General features: G+C 44.4%; 1 protein-coding gene across 1 annotated transcript in view; it reads right to left on the minus strand.

Moving 5' to 3' along the window:
• Window positions 1-9,656: 9,656 nt before the first annotated feature.
• The window catches only part of PCF11 (PCF11 cleavage and polyadenylation factor subunit), a 30,577-nt gene continuing 24,310 nt past the window's right edge, over window positions 9,657-15,923 (minus strand). The window contains exons 12-16 of the mRNA XM_050940326.1: window positions 15,413-15,596; window positions 14,705-14,860; window positions 13,715-13,807; window positions 11,717-11,752; window positions 9,657-10,778 (exon numbers count right to left, since the gene is read on the minus strand). Coding sequence (XP_050796283.1) covers window positions 10,563-10,778; window positions 11,717-11,752; window positions 13,715-13,807; window positions 14,705-14,860; window positions 15,413-15,596 — 685 coding nt within the window. The 3' untranslated portion in view covers window positions 9,657-10,562. The remainder of the gene's footprint in view (window positions 10,779-11,716; window positions 11,753-13,714; window positions 13,808-14,704; window positions 14,861-15,412; window positions 15,597-15,923) is intronic.

Consider the following 15,923-nt stretch of genomic DNA (forward strand, 5'->3'; position numbering starts at 1 on the left):
AAAAAAATTCTCTCACTTTCACTTAGTGTTTTCCATGCCTAGAATTTGAGGGGCACCAGATGAATCAGGCTGAATAGATACCAAACTTCTCTGAGGCTCTTACCTTCTCAACAGGGACATCTGTTTTCTAGCAAAATATGCATGGGGAAAGGAGAAAACTCTGAAGATGCTCTTCCTTGCGCCCATGTACGTGAACCTGAATTCTCTCAGTCCTCAAGGAGAGACCTCGAGAAGGTGATGCACTGCAGCAAAGCCATGAGGGTCTCTGAGATTGCTCCTATGCTGTAACCTGTCCTGCCTAGCCGTTGTCAGGGTCTCTCAGTGAGGTCATCACCTCCCAACCTCCTTTGACCTACAAAAGGGTCTTGTGATGTCACTGCCACACCCACCCCGCCCTGCAGGGCTAATGTTCTGTCCCTGTCCAGCCCCTTTAGATGTTTGAGCTGCTCTCCCTGTATCACTCCACTCATTCATTGTTACTTCTGGGGATCAAGCAGGCTACATGTGAAAACATCAGCCGCTTCTCAATGTGACACTCAGTTTTTCAGAGATTTGTAGACTTTAAGGACAGAGGAGACCATTAGCTGATCTAATCTGACTCTCTGCATATCTCAGGCCTCCTATATAGCACAGGAGCTAGTTTTTGACCAAAACACACTCCAGAAAGGCATTTAGTTTTTATTAGAAAACATTAGGAGATGGAGAAACCATTACTTCCTTTTGTAGGTTGGAGGAAATTGATACAGTGAGGGAGAGGAAATTGACCTCATGACCACACTTGTGAGTCTGTATCATAATACGTATGCACAGTGGAACTGCACTAAAGTTGTACAAGCTGCCTTAATTCTAGTGTTTCCTAATGTTTAGAGGCCTACAGCGTCTTTTGTACTTATATAACTATTTTGGGTAGGGATGCATTAATTTAGTTCTCCTAGCACAACTTCTAGTGTGGACACAGTTATATCTTCACAAAAGTTCCTTACACCGATATAGATTATTCCACTAGCTGGACTGGTATAAAGCACCTTTACACTGATATGACCATGTCCATACTAGGGGGATTGTACCACTTTAACAATACTAGTGAAATTCAAGCAGTACAGCTTTCTATTGGAAACAAGCCCCCTGCTCATCAACACTCATGCACCTTTATGTTGAATTAAAACAAAAAAAAGTCAGGCTCCTGTTAAGAAGAGAGATTGGCTCCCCACAGGAAAAATGACACTTAAATACTATGGTGATGGGGACCAACTAAAAACCTAGATAAATAGCTCTCGTATTCCATGTAAACTAATGAATGTCAGTGCAGAGATGTCATGGGGTTGCTGGTTCCTTTAAGGGGAGCCAGGGCCCAGGCTGCGTGTGGGAAGCTAATTTAAAAGGAAAGAGCCCCTGTAGGCAGTTGATTGTCTATTAAGCACCTGACTCTGATCAAAGGCCATCAGGACTCAGTTACAAGGAGTGCTCCCAGGAACAGGAGTTTCTGTTGCTGCAGGAGAAGGAGAGCAGCCTTAGCCCTTAGCTCAGCCAATCAGTGTTGAGACTCCAAGAGGCTGGAAGCTGAAGGTTCTCACCAGTAAGTCAAGTCATCAGAAGATCTGATAATGAAATGAACATATCATGGATTAGCTTTGGCTGTAATGCTAGCATTTAGATGCATCATTTATAAGCACAATAATCAGAAATGTAGTCACTTCAAAGGACTTAGAATAACCTACTGAATTGCATTCACTATAGTTAGTTTATGTTGTTTTCCGGAGTTGAAGGGCACTCTGCCTCATCTCCTTTTTTGCAGTTTAAATTAAAAGGTCAGACAGCCCAAGTTTTAAAAAGCTGTAGTCCTCGTTGCTTTAGCCTATTGGTCATCCTACTCTGAAATTGTATTTTGGAACAATTCATTCCCTAGAGATATTATAATCATTTTTCAGCTACAACCACTTTTCATTCATTTCCTTTGGAACTTCTTGGTTCACTTTCAGCCTGCCAAGTACACATGTAAGATTCCTTTTCAAAGAGGCATGTAGCCCCTTGAGGAAATGCCCGGTCATGGCATGGGAGAAAACTGAGCAGCCCTGGACCGGCAGATGGAACGCCCAAATAGCCGCCAAGTGCACCCTGATGAGGAAGGGGCCAGGCCTTGAGTTCTAAGGTGAAGCAGGTACTCAAGGATAAGTTGGAGTGGGGAAGACGTTGGGGAGACACCCCGCTCACCCGCCCACCTGGAGAATCGGGACCCCTTTGCCAGGTAGGCACGGCACGTGGATGGCCTCCTACTTTTGAGGACATGCCTGACCCCCTCCGAACATGTTCTCTCCTCTGCATCTAGGCACTGATCAACCACGCTGTCAGATGGAAGCTGGCCAGATTGGAGTGGAGGAGATGGCCCTGGTCCTGGGAGAGTAGGTCCAGGCGAGCAGCAACAAGTAAGCCTAGGAGGGTCCCGTACCAATGCTGTTGGGACCATGCTGGGGCGATCAAAAGGACGCTTGCCTTGTCCGTTTTCACTTTCTCCAGGACCTTGGCAATGAGGGGAAATGGGGGAAAAGTGTAAAGGAGTTGACCCGACCATGACAGGAGGAAGGCGTCGGAGATCACGTTCCTTCCCACCCCCGGAACAGAACCCATGGCAATGGGTCTACACAAACAAGTCTACTTGGGGAGTGCCCCACTCTTGGAAGAGTTGATGAGTGACCTCCAGGTGAAGCAACCATTTGTGTTGGGAGGAGAAAACCCTGCTCAAGTGATTGGCCTGCGTATTGTTGGCACCTGGCAGGTGGAAAGCCTTCAGGGTCCAGGGAGATGTCGTGGGGTATACAAAACTCCCAGAGGCTGAGAGCTTCCTGGGAGAGGGCCTCGCCCTGCCTTGCCTGTTGATATAAAACATCGCAGCAGTTTGTCTGTGAGTACTCTGACCATCTTGGCACATAGCTGCGAGCTGAACGTCACGCAGGCTAAATGTATCGCCCTGAGTTCCCTGACATTTATGTGAAGGGATAGCTCTCCAGTGGACCACAAAGCTTGGGTCCATGAGGTCCCTATGTGTGCCCCCCAGCCCAAGTCCGACGCATTGAACACTAGGTCCAGCAACGGAGTTGGGTCCCAGAAGGAAATTCCCTGGAGCAGATTGGCCAGGCAGAACCACCATTGTAGTGTGGGGATCACCCGCGCTGGTACCGAGAGGACTTTGTCCAGTTTGTCCCTGGCCTGGGAAATCTCTGAGGCCAACCAGAGCTGGCGGGACCTCATATGAAGGCTGGTGTGGCAGACCATGTACGTGCACATTGCCATGTGGCCCAGGAGCTGTAGGCATGCCCTAGCCATAGTAATGGGAACTCCGTGACTGAGGCTGTAAGCCCCTTCAGCCCCTGCACTGGAACTAATGTCAACTTGGCCTCGTTTACTAGGAGGCCTAGTTTGGCACACATAGCCAAGAACAGGTCCACATGGTTGTGCACCTGGGCCCGTGAACTGCCTTTGAGCAGCCAGTTGTCTAGGTAGGGGAATACCTGTACCCTCAGTGGCTGAGGTAGGCCGCCACTACTACCAAACACTTCGTGAACACCCTGGGTGCGGTGGACAGGCCAAAGGGGAGGACCGTACATTGGTAGTGGTCCTGTTCTACTAGGAAGCGAAGGAAGCATCTGTGCACCTCAAATATGTGGATATGGAAGTATGTGTCCTGAAGATCCAGGGCCACATACCAATCGCCAGGGTCCAGAGAGAGTATGATACATGGCAGAGAGACCATGCAGAACCAGCATTTTGCCATGAACCAACTGAGGCCTCGCAGATCCAGGATGGGTCTCCTTGGGGATCAGGAAATAACAGGAGTTAACCCCTTTCCCCCAGAATTCCCACGGAACCTTCTCCACAGCTCCCAGGCTGAGGAGCCGACCCACTTCCCGCTGTAGCAGGGGTAAATGTGATAGGTCCCCCATGCCGTCCAAGGGAGGAGGGAGGGAGGGCAAGCGTGAGGCAAATTGTAGCATAAAACCCTGGGAAACGGTGCTGAGGACCCATTGGTCCAATGTTATTCGGGACCATTCCGCAAGGAACGGACACAAGCGGTTGCTAAAAACTAACTTTATTGGTGGGAGGGTCCCTTCAGGGGTCACCGGGGTGCCCTCCTGCAACCCGTCAAAACTGCCTCTTGCCCTGCTGTTTGCCCCTGGAGGGCCCAGGCTGTGGGGCAGAGCGAGACTGTCTCTGAAGTTGCCTCTTCTGAGTTTTGGACCTCTTGTAGGCAGGCTCATATTTTGGCTGGGACGCAGGGATGGAGGCTTGTGCCTTAGGCTTTTCCTTGAGCAGGACGTAGAGCCCAAGGGTTTGAAGGGTGGTACATGAATCCTTCATGCTGTGGAGCCTCGCATCTGTTTGTTCTGCGAACAGGTCCTTGCCGTCAAAGGGAAGATCCTGCATCGCAGACTACGCCTCCACGGAGAGCCTGGATAGCAGTAGCCACGATGCCCTGCACATGGACACCGCCGAGGCCATGGATTGAGCAGTCGTGTCAGCCGCATCCGATGCCACCTGCAAAGCAGCCTTTGTGGCAGCAGTGCCCGCCTCCACCAGCAACTTGAATTCTTTCCTTTCACGTTTTGGAAGGGAGGGCTCGAACTTTGGCAGTGAACCCCACAAGTTAAACTCATATTGACTGAGGAGGGCCTGGTGGTTGGCTACCTGGAGCTGGAAGCTGGTGGACCAATAAAGCTCTCTGCCAAATGAGTCCAGTCTTTTGGAGTCTTTATTCTTGGGTGCAGGTCCTGGTTGGCCTTGTCTTTCCCTGTGGTTCACAGATTCCACCAGTAGCGAGTTGGGGGCCAGGTGAGTATAGAGGTATTTGTGCCCCTTTGTGGGCATGAAGTATTTGCGCTCCACCTTTTTTGATATCGGGGCCAGGGTGGCAGGTGTTTGCTAGAGGGCATTGGAGATGTTGGCCACCCCTTCATGGAGCGGGAGGGCCACTGCCTGATGCCGAGGATGAAAGCATGTTAAACAGCGAGTCCGAAGGTCCCCTCCATCTCCTCAGCTTGAAGATGGAGACTGGATGCTACTCGCTTCAGCAGCTCCTGATGGGCCCTGAAGTCCTCCTGAGGTACAGAGAGGGGCAGAGCTGCGATCTTGTCATCTGGTGTCGGGGAGGGGGCCGGTACCAGGCTCTGCACATCGGCCGGTGCCACAGGGTCCATCCCTTGATTGGACTCCTCGTGCGGTGCCGAGGAGCCGTGATCCGCCGGTGTGTCCCTTGGAGGTCTGGACAGAGCAACTGACGGAGCCTCTGAAGCTCCCGCTATCAACCGAGGGCCTTGCTGGGTATGTATGGGAGACCAGGGGGTCCACTGACACCAGTGGCTCTGCCACGGGGGTTCCTGCTATTGGCTCTGGTGTGGCACCGATGGCACCAGGTGGACAGGTTGGCCTGGCTGGAGCATAGAGTGCTGCGTGTGGGTCAAGGTCTGGGTTACCGACCTGTGGGTGCTGTACGCGCAGTGGTATCGAGCATGGCGTCTGCCATGGGACCGGGACTCTGACATCAATGAATGGTACCGCCTCGAGCTGCTACTCCTTGAGACTCTTCGACGCCTGGATCCGCGATGACGTGGAGCTGGTCATCCCCGCCGGGAGTGGTGGGCATGGTGCCTCAACGCGCGAGAGCTGGAGCATGACCAGCAACAGCATCCGTGCTGGGAGCGGCTGTGGTAGCTGCGCTGAAAGCGGGAGCATCTACAGCATTGGCACCCATCCAGCCGATATTTTGTATTCAGCGTGGAGTGGTGCCTAGAACTGTGCTCCGATGGCACCCTACCGGACAACCTGGAGGGTGATGAGAGTGGAGACTGGGAGCCCAGGACGCTAGGTGACGAGCGGTCCCGAGAGCGGTCTCCTGACCAGGATCTGCAACAGGTTGGCATTGGCTGACGAGACCCCAGCAGCAGCTTGCCTCTAGAGCAGAGTCCGCAAGCCGGCAGTGCCCTGGGCACCTGCAGGGTCATAATATCTTTGCCCGCCTGCAAGGCCTCCAGTGTTGAAGGCATGTGGACTTCAGCCGGAGAAGTCTGAGTTGACACAACTGGGCTGCTCTGCTTGACCTGAGTAGGAGCTCTAGAGACTGGGGAGGGGAATGGGGCTGCCCAACGTGGATCTAGCCTCCCCTCGTGCCTTCTCTCTACGCTTCTGAGATGACAAAGCCTTCCTTTGCTTTTTCGATGAAGAGCGGTGCCGGCCACTGGAAGGTGCCAGGGGATTGCCATGCACCGAAGACAAAGTACCCAGTGCCGATTCCGCTTGGTTCACCGGGGTAGGAGCCAGTGCTGACTCCATGAGAAGGCCCTGAAGTTTAATGTTTCTCTCTTTTTTCGTCCTGGGTTTGAAGGACCTGCAGATTTTACAGTGGTCGCTGATGTGGGATTCGCCCAGGCAGCGGAGACAGTCGGTGTGCGGGTCACTCCTGGGCATTGAACACCTGCAAGACTTGCACGATTTAAACTCTGGGTCACGGGGCATGCCCCGACCCGAAGAATAACTAAACTAGAACTTTTACTAACTAACTGATACGGGTACTACTGAACCACCAATGAGATTTGAGATGAGCTGCAGCAAAGCTGGAGCGAGTAGTTCCGATGCACTGCCACTGGCAGCAAGAAGGAACTGAGGGTGGGGGGAGTGTGTAGCTCCCCTTATAGCATGCGATAGCGGCACCACTCCAGGGGTCGCAGCATTGCTCCCCTATGGGTATTGCCAAGGGAAAAACTTCCAGCACTGTTGCACATGGTGAGCACGCACACCTACTGTGGAATACACATGAGCAAGCACTCGAAGAAAAAACTGCACATCCTTGAGGTAGTTACAGCTCTTTTGTGTTACCTTGACAGGATATTGTCCTTCGGGAACTGCCCTATGCTGTTAGTAGCATTTGCAGATACAGTAAAAGGCCAGGCAGTATTTACCCAAAGATTATCTAAATGGGTTTCCAGTTGCATTAAATCATGCTAGATTGCATTCGCGCAAGCTGGTTAGATCCAACTCCACCAGGGTTCAGGCAGCCTCTGTAGCAAGAGGCATACCCATTGCAGAGATCTGCAGAACAACTATATAGGGATCAGTCCACACTTTCACTCAACACTATTCCCTCTACAAAGCCTCCATATCTGACAGCTGCTTTGGCAGTGCAATCACTGAACAGGCCCAACCTCCTGATTATGAGGTCACTGTTTCTAGTCACCAGAAGTGGAATACATGTAGACAGGCACTAGTTAGTTACCCAACAGTAACTGGTTTTTTGAGATGTGTTGGCCACGTGTATTTCACAATCCAACCTCCTTCAGCGCTCCTGCAGTCTTGTAATACCTGGATTCTGCATTGGTAAAGGAACTGAGCAATGATTGGGCCCACTCCATTTATACCTTAAGGTAGGGTGTTGGGATGGGCAAGGGCACTGGCATTGGCCCAAATGGCACTTCTGGCCAAAAGAATCCACTTGGGTGGATGAGGATTGTGCACACCTGGGCTGGAATTCAGGTGGACAATTACCCCAAAACGAATTACCCAAGCACCCTAAATACATCCATGGTCAATTACCCACTGTGTAACAGAGGCATGTCAGATGTTGGAGAGGTTTTTTTGTCCAGAAAGGTTGTCTAGATTTGGAATTGATGCCCTCCATTAGTAATTTGCAACTTCCTTGGGAAATTGTATCAGTTCATATTATGATTTAGTAATGTGCTGGTAGTGTCTTTTGCCCCTTGTGATTAATACAAGTGACCATGAATAGACTGGTCGCCATGGGGGAGAAAAAATTTTTTTAATGTTCACAAGTCCAACAGTGATTTGTAGATTTAAAAATTCCAAGCACTTCTACAATTTTGAAGTCACTTACATCTTTATATAGCTAGGAAAGCCTCATGTCCAGGGTTCCTTTTAAATAATGAAAAACATCTCCTCAAACTCAAAGGGATTAAGGGGGAAGTGCCAATCAACTGTGGCAAGAATCATGACCTCAAGTTGTGAAAGAGGTTACCCCCCTCTTAAAAACAAAACATTCCCTTCTTCCTCCGCCCCCCCAAAAAATGTTTTAAATGAAGCTGAAATTGTGACTAACAGCTTCAACACTGGGTTCTGGAACAGCAGAAGCTTCATTTCTCCACAGTGGAATGTACTAGTACTCCACACTCAATGGGGAGGAGAGGGGGGAAATTATGTCCCCCAAGTCTCGGAAATATCCTTTTTGAAAGGCAAATTCACTAGGATTTTGCAAAGTGAACCTGAATTTGGCCATTAGTGTTTAAGCCTAGCTTAACAGTTTTAAAAGCATGCAGTGTAAGTTCCTTAATAAATAATTCCTTAAGATGTAAAATACTTCAATTTCCACTCACAGTCAAATTAGGTTGATGTGGTATATCTTGACTTTAGTAAAGCTTTTGATACAGTCTCGCATGACTTTTTCATAAACAAACTAGAGAAATGCAACCTAGATGGAGCTACTATAAACTGGTTGCAAGATCCCGACGAGGGTGAAGAGTTGCCCAGACCTCCCTCGCACCCAGTCTTATCATTTCCTTTGTGGGAGGTTGGAGATTGACCTAGCACCATCTTTTTGGGCTTCTTGGTCAGAGCCACGGATGGGCACTGGTGCCGGCCAGTGATGGCCCCGGTGGGGCACTGCATACCGAGATCATGGTGCTTGGCACCAAGTTGGAGCATTGCTCCAGTGCCAGGGTGAGAGCCAACTCCGTAAGTAGCGCTAGCAAAAGTATCATGCTCCTTAGTCCTTGGCTTGAAGGACTTGCAAATTTTGCACTTTTCACTGATGTACCCTTTCCCCAAGCAACAGACAACTGCTATGTGGATCACTAATAGACATGGGCCTCTTGCAGCAATCACAGGGCTTAAAGTCTGAGGATCGAGGCATGCCCCGTTCGGGACCTATAAAGACTAACTATAGCTAAGGGATTTACAAATACTAACAGAATACTATGTACACTGTAATACAAGAATTAACTAGTTCGTACAAACGAGCAACAAAGCACTAGATGAAACAGCAATGGTTCCAGCACTGTCACTGGCTGCAAGAAGGAACTGAGGGTTGGCGGAGCTGGCGGCGCCCTATATACCGTAGCATGTGCGTGTCACTCCAAGGGCGCTGGAGCCGGTCCCCTACGAATACTGCTGAGAGAAAAACTTCCAGCACCGGTGCATGTGATGAGCACACCTAAGTTGAATGGACATGAGCAAGCACTTGAAGAAATTGGGTTTATTTAGTCTGGAAAAGAGAAGACAGAGGGGACATGATAACAGTTCTCAAATATGTGAAAGGTGTTACAAGGAAGAGGAAGAAAAAACATTTTCTTAACCTCTGATAGGACAAGAAGCAATGGGCTTAAATTGCAGCAAGGGAGGTTTAGGTTGGACATTAGGAAAAACTTCCTGTCAGGGTGGTTAAGCACTGGAATAAATTACCCAGGGAGGTTGTGGAATGTTCGTCATTGGAGATTTTTAAAAGCAGGTTAGACAAACACAGTCAGGAATGGTCTAGATAATACTTAGTCCTGCCACAAGCACAGGGGACTGGACTAGATGACCTCTCAAGGTCCCTTCCAGTCCTATAATTCTATGATTACCCAAAAGCCCCTCATGAAAGAAAGAGATTCAAACTCAAAAATGCTTCATTCTTTCTATTTATTACATGTTAGAAATATTAACATCTCATGGTATCCGGTTTATCATCTAAATCCAGTCATAACCAACAAAAGAAAAATGTTAACCATGTTTCAAAATGAGCACTCTCACATTCATTTTCTTCCCTGTAACTTAAAGAAAAAATTGTTCAGCTGTACTAAATTCTTACGTTTGACTATTTGAAAAAAGGCATTAAAAATCTGCTTTAACAAGCAATTATACTGGTTTGTTAATCAAATGTATGTTGGCAGTTGTAACCACAATCAAGCTCACAGGTTGTTTTACTAATTTTCCCTTCTATCCAAAACCGTGTTTTTGGTTACTTTTATTTTTATATCTGGATATGTATGCACGTTTGTTCATCTAAGTTTAATAAGAAAAGAAATTTAGGGTTCGCTGTTTGAGAAAGTTCCTGCATTGTTTTCCTTATAACCCTCCTATGAATCCAAATAACTTCCTTCAGCTATTTTATATTTCAGAATGCTACTTAGCTAGAGGTTTAAACTGAGGTCTCTGTTTAATTCCACTTAAGCTGAAAAAGGTACAGAAACTCTTCATTCGATGGTGTGCATAAACATTACACTCCATATATAGCAAAAATATCTTTTATTTATAATTTACATTTCCACAAGTGAAAATTGTACATTTTTTTTACATATACAATTCCATTCCATTAAATTTGCACGCATCTACAGAACTTTCACACAATCGACACCTGAAACTGTGCAGGCAATAAGAAATTCAAATACAAAAATGTATTTATTAACCAAATAATAGCTGGGGCCCTGCCCCATGAGAACATTTTATTTATATAAAAAGTATTTGCCTTCTAGAGTCAACACAGCAGCTCTTCTGTTCTGTAAAAAAAATCATACCTCTCAGTTTAGTTAAACTGGTTCAACCTTATCAGTTTCTGTTTTAATATCTGTAGACGCAGGTGTGCTCTCTTCCATACAAGTAGCAGGGGTGTCGACAGCTTCTTCTTTGACTTTAGGACTGTTACAGGGCTCCTGTATTTCTTGTTTGACAATGTTCAACATAATATTTAGTGGGTTTTCCACAGGGGTCTTGCTGGGAGATGGTGTACAATCAAATGATGACGTCTGCCAAATGAAAATTAACAATATATAATTTTACATATCACTAAGACAGTTATTTCCTTCGTGACAAAAGGAGAGGGAGAAACGTTATAAATGTTGCTTCACAGGATGTGTTACTTTGGTTACTGAAAATGTAAGTTTCCCCGCTCAAACAAGATTCTTAAGAGAGCTGGTTTGTTCTGTAACATTCTTACCTTAGCAAATATAGCTTAAAAACAAACCTAATGCTCCCTAAATTAAAATTATTACGTCAAATAAATAAGGGACAAATATGCAGTACAGTGGTTTTCAACCAGGGATCCACAAACTGTGTCTAAGGGGTCTAAAAAAGGTTGTCATTACCATATAACAGTGGTTTTCAACCTGTAATAAGTCTGTGAACCCCTGGGGTCTGCTATATCTAAGATTTCCAAATCGGTTCGCACATCCATTTGAAAATTTTTTACAGGTCTGCAAACCAAAAAAGGTTGAAAGCCACTGATGTAGTACATTGTCATAAAGCACAGTACACTCCTCACTAATCCCAACCCAACAATTTGAATTCCTATATTCATTCACAGTAAACAGCTAATGGAAGTTAGAAACTAAAAACACATCAGTATTAAATTTACTCCATTTAGCAAATTCTTCAGATTTAAAAGCTTTAACCCCATGTACTTGACCTATATATTCAACTAATGGCTTCTATTTACTGCTGTTTGACATGTAAGATGACATGTTATGTCACAACATCAGAAATAAGCAATAAGCTTCCCAGCTAGTTCTGAATTATAAATTTGCCATTACCATCACTCCTGCACTTTCTTGTCTAGTCACATGTGACAGAAATGGGTAGCATGCTCTGAATACATTCTCTCCGCACAAAACTATAAATCTCTCAACACAAAAATCAACCTCACAATAAAATGTTTGAGCAGAAACAAAAATAGAGATGCACTTGCCTTTTGGTAATCTTCATAACATGATGGATGGTAAATCTAAAAAAAGAAAAACCATGTGACTTCTCTACATATTTGAACACACAAATGCATATTTTATAGCAGATGCACAGGTTATGAAATTAGGTTTGCAGAACAGTTTTGATTATGCACTTCATTGTCTCATCCCTTAGCTTCCCTAAACATTCACTTTTGAACTAAAACCTTCCATGCTTAGCTTCTAATGCCCAAAGGTAATCTGAGCAAAATATATCTTGTCCTTAATGCTGACTATAAATCTAATTTCTCAACCAAAACTTAATGGTAAAGTTATCAAACTACATTTTCCACCAACACAAGGCATAAAGAGCAAGGAATGCAGTTTAAGCAGTTAATTCTCAAGATCCCAAATCCACTTATTCGCACCCCTTGTCTGCCTCAATTATCTCCCTTCCCCCATCCAGAGACTCAGATAGTTAGAATGATTGATATAGTGTTGGTGTGACTTTCATATGTACTAACTACATATAAATATAACTTAAGAACGGCTATACTGGGTCACACTAAAGGTCCATCTAGCCCAGAATCCTGTCTTCCAACAGTGGCCAATGCCAGGTGCTTCAGAGGAAATGAACCGAACATTTAATCATCAAGTGATTCACTGTCACCCTTTCCCAGTCTCTGGCAAACAGAGGCTCAGGACATCATCCCTGCCCATCCTGGCTAATAGCCATTGATAGACCTATCCTCCAGGAACTTATCTAGTTCTTTTTTGAACCATTATAGTCTTGGCCTTCACAACATCCTCTGACAAAGAGTTCCACAGGCTGACTGTGCACTGTGTGAAGAAATACTTCCTTTTGTTTATTTTAAACCTGCGGCCTATTAATTTCATTTGGAGACCCATATATTTCTTGTGTTATGAGTCAATAACACTTCATTATTTACTTTCTCCACACCAGTCAGGATTTTATAAACCTCTATCATATACTCTTAGTCGTCATCTCTATTCCAAGCTGAAAACTCCCAATCTTATTAATCTCTTCTCACATGGAAGCTGTTCCATACCCCCAATCATTTTTATTGTCCTTTTCTGTTCCTATTCCAATATATATTTTTTGAGATGGGGCAAGCAGATCTGCACCTCATATTAAAGATGTGGGCATACCATGGATTTACACAGAGGTAATATGATGTTCTGTCTTATCTCCTTCCTAATGATTCCCAACATTCTGTTAGCTTTTTTGACTGCCTCTCCATACTGAGTGGATGTTTTCAGAGAACTATCCACAATGATCTCAAGATCTCTTTCTTGAGTGGTATCAGCTAATTTAGACCCATCATTTGATATGTATAGCTGGGATTATGTTTTCCAATGTGCATTACTTTACATTTATCTACACTGAATTTCATCTGCCATTTTGTTGCCCAGTCACTCAGTTCTGTGAAGTCCCTTTGTAACTCTCTGCAGTCTGCTTTGGACTTAACTATCTTGAATAGTTTCGTATCCTCCGCAAATTTTGCCACCTCACTGTTTACCCCCTTTTCCCAGATCATTCGTGAATATGTTGAACAGTACTGGACATGGATTTATATCCTGGTGTAAGTGAGGTATGGTGTCAAAATATAAATGTTGACTATGGATTTTTTCATAATGTTAAGGAAAAATTATATAAAGGGCTGAACTACGTTAGTGATCATTGTAAATTGGTTAAAAAAATTTATCTACAAGTTACTAAACTTATATCTACATGTATTTTATTTATGGTGCTGCTGCATGCTGTGCTGAAGCCAAGTATATCTGAGCTAACAGATCAGCCCTTTAAGGGTACCCCCCCATAGTGCTGATGTTTTGGTGCACCACAGAACCTAAAAAGCAGCAGAGTAAACTCTTCAAGAGTGAAGACAGACTGGGCTGCCCTCCACCACATGCCTATTTGCATTTTCATGCTATTTCTTCATTTACCCTGGCAATTAGTAACCCCAAATGTCACACATACAAAAGTAATATGCTCACAATACCTTTTCCTCTACTCTAATAGCATTCTTTAGATGCCACTCTTCCTCTTCCTCATCCCAATATTGTTCAAATTGCTCTTGGCAAATTTCACAGCTCTGAAAGATGGAAAAGACACAGCTATGTAAATTTATAAACATTTATATAATACTTTTGTGCTTACCAGTTTCTAGAGAAGCAGCTAACTACAGTTTACTAAGAAAGGGGGACTTTTTGACAATCAAGGTAAATATACTGGAATACACTGCATTCCTATGTATGCACTGTACAGTTAAAAGGGTAACATAAATGGACACTAATTACTTATTTCATTGCAATTTGCGAACTATGGACTAATTGTAACTGACAACTAGATTCCACATTCTCGATAAACTGTTAGCATCACACAAAGTTACTATGTTTTCTAAATTAAAAAACGAAATCTCCAAGTTTAGAGAAGCTTTCATTCAGGGAAGGGATAGCCATCACAATAGTTCTCTGCAAATCCTGTATGTAGCCAGTAGCCAACTGTTACGAAATTCAAAAGTATCAGCTAATCCAGGTAACAAACTTTTGTCCATCTTGCTATTTTGCCAATTAAAACAGCTCATATTTGATTACATAACTTCCCTCCCTAAATAGAATTCAGAGATGTGTGTCATGATTTTGTTGCTATTTGGTTAAACGTTTAGGTACTTAGTTCTTACTCAGCCTTTAATAAGGCCAATTTCTATTGGCCTCAATGGGAATTTCTCTGAGTAAGGCTTGTGATTTGGCTGACTGAAAATTTTTTCAGTTTGTTTGTCTCTGTCATCTCTCCTACTGCAAGTCTGCTAAATACAAGCTTCAGCTTCCACATAGGTACATTCTAGCTTGTATTTGTTAGATATAAGGATGAAACTTTACAGTTTACATAAAATACTTAGGGATTTAAAAAAAAGCCGTAAGACTGCTCAGAAAATAGACCTTTCCCCCTATGTGGGCTAATCAAAGACTAATTAAATATGCAAATTTACCTCATCCACTCCAGCTGGTCCAGCAGGAACACTTTGAAACTCTTTCTCTTTAGCAGCTTCTTGTGTCTTCAATACAACTTCTTCATGTACTTTTTCAAAGAACTGGCTCTTTGCACGTTCCTCTAGATCAGCTATTTCTTCAAATTCTATCCAGTCCTAAGGAAGTTAACAAAAATAACATTCAAGCCATCTTTTCATTAATCATAACTTTTACACATTTAAAAATACAGTTCCCCAAATTTTATATCTGAGAAGGTATGTGAGCATTTTTAATAAAAGATGTCAGTTTGACTGGACTGGAAACTGAAGCTCTCTCATTACAGATACAGCATAACAAGTAGCAGTGCAAGTTTCCCAACACTGCTCCATTGTGCTTCAAGCCTGTTCTAAAGGGACCGCTCTTTGGAGCAACAATGTAGTTTAACATCCATCCCCATTCTTATCATTGCTCTCCACTGAGATTATCAAAAGAGGCGTCAACGGTCTTAGACTATATTAGTTCCCCCATACCTTTCTTTTATACTTTTATAGCCACTGTCAGAAAAAAAGAGGAGGGAGAAATCTGAGAGGATTAATTACCAAAGGCCGAATTCTGTGCTGATTTACATTCCATGCAACACAACTGAATTCAGTGCAACTGCACAGGGAATAATTTTACCTTCTATTCATTCAGGCACATACAGAGAAAGATATTATTGCATTACTTACTGTTAAACTGTAGTACCACCTCCTGTGAGTAACTTTTCTGCTAATGTCCTTTTCAGTGCGATTTTGTCGGTAATGCCAATCCAAGTGATCTGCATATACATCAGTCTGTGAAGTTGTAAACCTCATTCCACAGGAGTAACACTGAATACCAGTGTACAGTCGATTTATAACACTATCATAACGGCTACAAGAGAAAAAAATTGTAAAGGCTTAACATTTACCAGAAAAAAGTGATTAATTTTTTTTTAAAGGGTGAGAAAACATTCCAATAAAGTATGCTGGATTCTCATTGCCAACACAGAAAGGAGTGAAGCCATTATATAACTAAAACAGGTGTCCGGTAGAGTGTAGGCTTCCATCGCTTTCAAGTTTGTGACAGACCTAAAATGGATTGAAAGGTTGGATATTAGGAAAAACTTTTTCATTAGGAGGGTGGTGAAGCACTGGAATGGGTTACCTAAGGACTGGTGGAATCTCCTTAGTTAGAGGTTTTTAAGGTCAGGCTTGACAA

This window comes from Gopherus flavomarginatus, chromosome 1 (genome assembly GCF_025201925.1).
Source record: "Gopherus flavomarginatus isolate rGopFla2 chromosome 1, rGopFla2.mat.asm, whole genome shotgun sequence".
Taxonomy (NCBI): domain Eukaryota; kingdom Metazoa; phylum Chordata; order Testudines; family Testudinidae; genus Gopherus; species Gopherus flavomarginatus.